This window comes from Pristis pectinata, chromosome 9, assembly GCF_009764475.1.
Source record: "Pristis pectinata isolate sPriPec2 chromosome 9, sPriPec2.1.pri, whole genome shotgun sequence".
NCBI lineage: Eukaryota > Metazoa > Chordata > Chondrichthyes > Rhinopristiformes > Pristidae > Pristis > Pristis pectinata.
The window spans coordinates 77,861,766-77,870,128 of NC_067413.1; the positions used below are offsets into that span (position 1 = coordinate 77,861,766).

General features: G+C 41.1%; 1 protein-coding gene across 1 annotated transcript; it reads left to right on the forward strand.

The window, feature by feature from the left end:
* Positions 1 to 687: 687 nt before the first annotated feature.
* On the forward strand, positions 688 to 2,688 carry bhlhe22 (basic helix-loop-helix family, member e22). Its single transcript, XM_052023472.1, has one exon. It carries the CDS (start codon positions 922 to 924, stop codon positions 1,756 to 1,758), a length of 837 nt encoding a protein of 278 aa, XP_051879432.1. The 5' UTR covers positions 688 to 921; the 3' UTR covers positions 1,759 to 2,688.
* The last annotated feature ends 5,675 nt before the right edge of the window (positions 2,689 to 8,363 follow it).

Consider the following 8,363-nt stretch of genomic DNA (forward strand, 5'->3'; position numbering starts at 1 on the left):
CACATAAGATTGATTTGCTAGAGGTGTTGTGGAATATTACTTTAGACTGAGGTCGCAAGAATGAAAAGCTGCTATTAAACGTTCGGTGCCATCAAGGATGATTAGGATCAAACAGAACAAGTCAGAACTATGAAATGAGTTTGTACTGTTTCTATTCGGCTCTCGGGAAAAATGCAGAAATGTACCTCGACAGTTTCTTCCTCGTTTTATTTTTCCCAACTATGTGTGATTTCTGCCTAAAACACGGGGAGCAGAGTTGTAGAACTAGAGCATTAAGTGTGCTCAATGATGGGTGAAAGTCGCCACACAAGTCAGAGGAAGGCATTTGTTCGGTTTCTAACGGGACAAAAAGCCTTGAAAACATATGCATTAAGTTGCGTATACAGATGGCTGGAGGAATAATGGACCAAGCGCCGCTCTGCAAGCTGTAGCTGTGTTGTCTCATATATGTAGATGTAAAATGTGCATGTGTACATTTTGCATTCGGCGGCTGGGAAGCTCGTCGCCATCCAGACAGTGCAGTTAAAGAGGGGAGAGAGATATATCTCACAAACTGGATTGTTTGTTACCGTTTTAATCCTATTAATTAAAACGTTAACCTGATTGGTGGAAGCACGGTCCCAACAGGCAACCCTTCATAATAACCTGCTCGGAGATAATGATGTAAAAGACTCCCGTCTGCTGATCGCCGCGGAAATATCTTGAAGGTGAATCCAAGCAGATAAGCGTTACGAGGTGCTCATCACCATTACCATCAACAGCAGCAGCAGCACATCGGGACAGATCACAGGGTTAAAAATAAGTGCACACATCACGATCAAGTGGTGGAAAGATCAAAGGGTGGGGGACAACCTGAGATATTAAAAGAGTAGTTTATGCAACCACAACAAAATCCCAGCCAACGGACTTGACCTGGCGAGAATGGAAAGGAGCCTCCACCTCAATGGACCACGAGAGGATCTTTTTCGCCAAACTCTCAGCGCCTCGGCTAAGAGACTGGAGAGTACTTTCCGCCCGGCTGCCGCTATCGAGCTGTCGCTGCCCGAGCCCCGCTCCCCGATGGTCTGCTTCGAGCAAGCCGACGCCGACCCGGTGCACCATCAGCCAGGGGGAGAGGCCGGAGGGGGCAGCGGGCAGTACGCCGAGCACCAGGTCACCTCCTGCCGGGAGAGCAGCGGAGGCGACCAGAGCCCGGACGAGGACAGCGACGAGCGCTGCGAGCTGATGCTGGGCAGGCAAGGGGGCAGCGAGCGGGCCGGTTCTCTGACCAAAGGAGCCGGGGGGCCGGCCAGCAAGAAGAACAAGGAGCAGAGAGCCCTGAGGCTCAGCATCAACGCCCGGGAGAGGAGGCGCATGCACGACTTGAACGACGCGCTGGACGAGCTGAGGTCGGTGATCCCTTACGCGCACAGCCCGTCCGTCAGGAAGCTCTCCAAGATCGCCACGCTGCTCCTGGCCAAGAACTACATCCTGATGCAGGCTCAGGCGCTGGACGAGATGAGGAGGCTGGTGGCGTACCTCAACCAGGGCCAGAGCTTGCCGGCGGCAGCGCTACCGTCCTCAGCCGCCGCCGCCGCCCTCACCCCCAGCCTGGGTGCCTACGAGCAAGCGGCAGCTGGCGGCTACCCGTTCACCGCCAGCGGCTTAGTGGCGGCGACGGCGGCGGCGGCGGCGGTCAGCTGCCCCGACAAGTGCGCCACCACCACGGCTCTTTACAGCACGTCCAGTCTCTGCAAACAGTGCAGCGACAAGCCTTAAACAGACAAACAATACAACCCAAGAACAATATCCATCGCGAGGGGCAAAAATAACAGTTGGAAATCAACAACCGAACAAGACTTGTGTTTAGAACTGGTACTTTGTACAGAAGTGTTGTTGGAAAAGTTTGGACGAGGAACTGAAGATAACAAGAAAGTTTTTTTGTTTTGTGGGCGGGGTGTATATTTTCATTTTGATTTGGACAATTCTCCGCGTTAAAACGGCCGAACTCATTTGGTTCAGAGGTTCCATCAGTGTTAGTAGCTACTATGGATTATTTGTATTAGCTTCATCCACCGCTTTCTAAGAATCTGTCTGCTGTGATTACGGCTGCGATACAGCTAAATTCCAGACTGCGTTCGTTAACGGTGTGTTCCCAAACTGTTTTCAGATTAAACATAGAGTTACAAAACAGCCATAAAACTTGTGCTTTTTTTTTGTTTTATAGATAATGATTATCACAAATGGTTAAAGAAGTGGAAAGGATTTTCAGAAATCAATTATTTCATGTGACAGATAATTAGATGTCAATTTATTTCTTAACTGTGAACGAATTGGGTTTTATAAGAAAAGGGGGTTTATGATACTGTAACATTACATGGTTTTATTTGTGTTTCTGGTCTCTGTACAGATTAAGATGTGTTAAAATATTTTTGTTACGTTTCTTATGACAAAAACGCTATTTACCCAAAGTGAGCTTTTTGTTTGCATGACGGCACAGTGCCTGTCCATCTGCAATATATAAATATATAAATATCATATAAAGTATGTATAAAATTGACTTGCCATGTTTCTACTGATGTCGCGTGTTTCATTTGCAGTTTGTGCGAACTCTGCTTGACAAGTTGGTGCCATTGCCTCTCTTAAAGGGTCTGTTGGCAGCTCATGATGTATGAGAGTGGTGATATACAAGTCTGGCCCTGATTATAATATATAGCCATTTCTATGTGTTATCCGTGTTGGAAGACAAATTTATTAAACATATTTTGAACAAATGATACCTACTCAATTTATGCTTTATAAGCAAAAAAGTAGCACGAGTGACACAGGTTGCATGATACATCAAGTGAAGGCTTAGAGGTGTGACATTATACCGCTGTAATGGCCTTCTGATTGAAATAACCTTTGGGAAAGCTAAACTGGTAAAGAAATTAGCACCACTAGTTGAAAAGCAAAGACTTTCAAGAGATTCTGACAAATTGATCATCAGATTTAACATTCAAACTCCTTTCGAGTCTATCTGCGAAAAAAAAGAAACAACCTTCTAAAAATATTGGAGGGCGTGACATTGCAAAATGTGGAATAACGACATATGGCGAGGATCTGGATTGTACTCTTCCGCTTGATGGAAATTTGCATAAACCCTTTTTCATGGCTATTTCTTGAGTCATTATTAAATGCTCAGAGCCAGTTCCATTAGAGATTTTTATAATCCTTTAATTTGCTCTTCTACTACGCGGACACAAAGAGTGGGGAATGGAGGGAAACTCAAGACACTGGTGTGCAGTTGACCGGGTTTAAAGAAGGGGTTGTCCATGTTGTTTTAATATTCAATATTGTTATTTGTCCTCATTCCCCAACCATATGCCTTAGACGGGGCTAAACGTGGTCCAACTGGAAAGAATATTTTCTGCTCCACTTACTATCAAAAGATTAATCAGAACCTGTAACTTTTCAGGAAACATAACTATCTGTGCCACAAAGCAATAGCACGCAGCCGACACAGAAGGGTTCACTAGCCCGAGGCCAAATGAAATGTCTCTCAGCATTAGATTACAAAGCCTCGGTGCACCTAATTATGATTATTAAAACAATTTCCATGACGATGTCTAATATTATGTTAATTTGAAAACAACTGTGTATGAAAACTGTCGACTATAATACCTAAATTCATTTAATGAAACACATCGTTAAGGCAATTAAACCTCCTGGATGTGATTAAGGAACATAATTGCGACACTGTTCATTGCCATAATTGGGTGTCTTTAATCAAGGGGTATAGTGAGGAGCAACACTGCCATTACTTTGTATTGTTCTCACTCTGCTGTCCATCACTCTGATTACGAATTAGACGAATTAGACACAGCCACCAGACTTTTTGCATAATAACGTAATTGGATATTGTTGAAGCAATATTTGCTGCCTAGTATTTCTTCGCTGTCTCTCGCTTTGAATATTTTTACTCATTTTACTGTAGTAAAAGTTGACATTGTCAATAAGGAATTCTGCGTTTACTTTGCAAAGAAAACCCCTCTGTAACTTCAGTTTAAGTGTTATAACGATTATTGTCATCGTTTACAGCGCGAGCGATAAGTTATCAATGCCTTTCAGATCAATACAAATGGTCTAAGATAAAAGTACACGGGGCGTTTTTGTCACAGGTTTAGAGGCTGCTGATTGGACTGACAAAGCCTGAGTAATGCCACACTTTGAGCGCAGTAATTCCACTGGTACCGCCCGAATACCGCAGGGAGTTACAACTAACAAGGGGACAATAATATATCAAAGGTTTAACCACAACACGGAGATTGCCACACAATTTCTAGGTAAAGCGATTATTTTCCTCTTCAAACGTCTGATAATGATGCTGAAACAACAAACATATTGATGTAACTAAAATACAAGCTAAAATGAAAAGACAACATTCATATCATCTTGTATATGCTACCTGTCTCCAATTGTGACCTCTTACAATCTTTACCTGACACTTTTTACCCTGATCATGTTAGGATTGTTAGATTCGCAGCCTAATCAAAGCGCCAATATCACGAATAGTTCCCAAATGATATTTTTAAGAGACACAACTGGGTTGTCGGATCATTGGGCCATAGATGGCTGCGATCAAACGTGGTCTAGCCCATATTTATTTTTCTACTGTTGTGTTTTACTACTTTCACGTTGATTTCGTGTTTAATTTAAATCACTAGAATATTTAAGATTGTTGTTCCATTGAGGATAACTACAGAATCTCTGGATGAAGGGCGACTCTAATCCTATGGTTGTCCCAGCATGAGTGACATTGACTTTCATAATGTAATGACTTATGAAAGATATAATCATGTGTTAAATTGAATCCTCCGTTTAACTGTTAATGGTGTGCTCAGGGCACATTTACGTATTAGATGCTATGGTAACTAATTACTGTACTGCTGGAAAAAAAGAGGCGATATTGCACTTTCAGGCTTTGAGAAATAATTACTAGAATCCACGTTTTGAGGAGCCACATTATTACAGCGTGAATTAATGAGCTGCCTGTAGGATAACAACATATTTTAGCGTTACTTTATCTTTTGGAGAATATACTTCAGCTTTGGAACAGTAAAGAAGAGATTGGCCTTCATTACCTGGAGACCCAGATAGAGGCGTGGTTTATTACTATTAATAAATATATAAACTAGATACACAAGGCAAGGTTTACTTCAACAGGCATTTACTATAGGAAAGGACACATTTCTCATTCTGCCTGTCAAGTATGATAATAATCCTACAGAATTGCAGAATGCAATTCTTTTTTAAAGCAAGTTTACAATTATTGCTACATTGGCCATTCCACCGCGAACCACAGAATAGGCAGCTCTCGTTACATTTTCAGGCTTGTTCGGGAAAACGCAGGCAAAACGTGAGACAACATTTCACCGTCCAAATACTCCCCGCCACATTTTCAGCAAGCAGCATACCTGGTGGTTGTGAGACAGGCTTATTTTAGATGGAAAAGACGTTTATGATATTACTGGGAATACTTTTCAATAGGAAGTCAAATATCTTTAGCGCAGGAGTGTGGAAGGTAAAGATTTTGCAAGTAAAACCGCGGCCGGAGCGTGGACAAGGAACAGATTCTGCTGAGATCGTGTCATTTGGAGTGGGAGGGTAAGATATATATGTATAAGTTTAGATTATTCGATGTTTTATCTATTTTATAATTGATTATGATTTCACAGTATGTCGCATACTATGAAAGATATATGATTTGCCATGCGGTCTGCGTTTACAGATAGAATTAATTGAGAGATTACCGTGCTTGATGTCATTATGGTTGCATGTCGTGATACAATTTTTCTATTTCACCCAGTTCCATTTTAATCCTACCCATTGTATTATTAACGCCTGCTACAATACACTCACATGCATCCATCCAGTCTAAAATCTGTTAATTATTTTTTATTAATAGCCAATCAGAAGGGCTGACACGTTATGGGAAATAAAAAGCGGAAGTTTATGGTCTGTGCCAAACATTTTACTATGACATTTTGAAAATCACAGTCTTGATAATCAGACATTGGTCTGTTAAGTACACAATGAGGTCGAGTCTTTAGATAATGCAATCAGCGAATCAGCAAGTGGATATTTGAATCCAGTGTAATAAGTACAGAGAGGAATAACAAATTATCTCAACGAAACAACTTTTTTTTTAACGCCAGTTTCCTCTGTTGACTGCGTGGATAAGCAAACTAAATAGATCCATGGGCTCCCGCTACAATTTAGGAAACTTAGTACATCGAAGCGTAAAATGAATCATTTAGCGCTGTGGCTTCTGAACGATTATCAGGAACATTAAATGCTAGGTTCCAAATAGCTAAATAGTCTGCTGGACCATGTCGGTCCTGTTTTCCACACTTTTACTCTCACCCCCTTCTCACAAGTCCACACTTCTCCCGCCCTAACGCACACATTTGTGGAAGGACGGAAGGGCCTCCCCCGTCCCTTCATCTTCCACCCCACCGGCCTTCATGTTCCCCAGATCCTGCTCCGCCACGTCCAGCAGCCCTAGTTTGACTCCATCACCAAACCCTTTCTTTCCAACCCTGAAATAACAAGAGAGCATCCTGGAAATAATCAGTTTTGTCAGACAGCGTCTTTGGAGAGAGAAACAAAGTTAAACTTTCAGGTCGACGACCTTTCATCGGAATTAGGAAATATTATAAAACACGCACCTTGAACGTGCAGGGATGAGAGAGAAGCGGAGAGAACAAACGGAATGCCCGTGAAAGGGCAGGGCCCATGAGGGACTTAAAGACACGTAGTAGTACACCAGGCTGACAGAGAGCAGAGTCTCTCCTATGACGGGATATTTTATCCAAAGATTCCCTTTCATAATCCCTAAGAGACCATTCCCTTGGTCCTCAATCACCTCCAATATTCCCTTCTATTCTTGATGGACCAAATGGAAAAGATGCAACACCTGTTCATAATGCAATTTGCTCTATTTTGAGAGGACCAAATGGATCTTAGATTATTGTTTTGTGGAACACTTCCTTTTAGTCCATTAACACCACGCTGAGCGTCCTGTCACGTGCCACTTTAATTCTCCAACCCACTCCCACTTTGACCTCTACTTCAGCCCCTTTAAACCCAAGAGAGCTCAAGGAACAACCCCAAATCTTTGATTAAGCACAGTATATCCTTCCAGAGTTAAATGTCTCTATTTTCTCAGACAGGATCTGTTGGTAATGATGCTGTTATTTCCCATTGCACTGCCTCCAGACATATCTTTTGCTTCTTTACTTGTCCTATTAGCACATACTTCTGTCTTTCATGATCACCAGTTCTGTCATTTAACCTCATCTGCTTTACACATTGTCATAAACTTTCCCCTTGTCCTCCTTCCTTTGCTTCTCTACTTGATTAAAACGGATACAGCTCGAATCCCATTACTGATGACAAGTCATCAACCTGAAACATTAACTTTGTTTCTCTCCCCACAGATACTGCCTGAAATACTGAATATTTCGAGCATTTTCTGTTTACAGTTCACCAGCTACAGTTACCTTCATACAAGAATGGTCTTTATTTATAATCATAGGATGGCTATGGCAGAGAAAGAAGGAATTTGTCCTACTGGATCTGTACCAGTTCTTTAACAGGTAGTTCAGTGAGTCTCAGTCACATTCTCCTCTTTTTCTCTAGCCCTGCAAGGAACTTATAAAATCATAGAATTCATGCTAATCTTATCAAGAAACAGCACATTCCAACAATTGATGGCTAGCAACCCTGTTAATAATTAAGAGACAGATAATATAATTTTTCAACAATTAAAATCCTGCAAGCATTCCATGGTACATTTTAAACGTTTTGTAATCAATCAAAAGTTTTATTATATCAACTAATGAGTAATGAATGTTTTCTTCTACAACAACAATGCCTTACAAGATTGACTTGTAAAGAGTTGACTTTTTAAGATTTAAGATAAAACTACCAGAATCCATATTTTGTATTAAGATGCTTAAAATGTTAGAATAGAACAAAAGAGAAGTGCTTTACTCTGTGATCCTTTGAATTTGTTAATAGAATTTCCCATTTCAAGATAATTGCTGTTATTCAAGCCATCTGAAAGTGAATTACTGTCTGATCAATACAATGATATTAATGAGGCTTTAAGAAATCTCAATTTTCAAACTTTAAAAAAATCCATCTAATGCTTTTTATTTTTACGCTTTGAATACAGTTTGCTTCTTTGAAAATTTTTGTCACCTGTAGAAGTTTACATTTATCATTCAATTACGGTTAACCAGCAAAAGCTCTGGAATTGTTTTTTGAGTTCACCAGTATACTTTATAATACAAGGTAGATATTTACCAAATTAGCAGTGACAAGAAAAAACATGATTT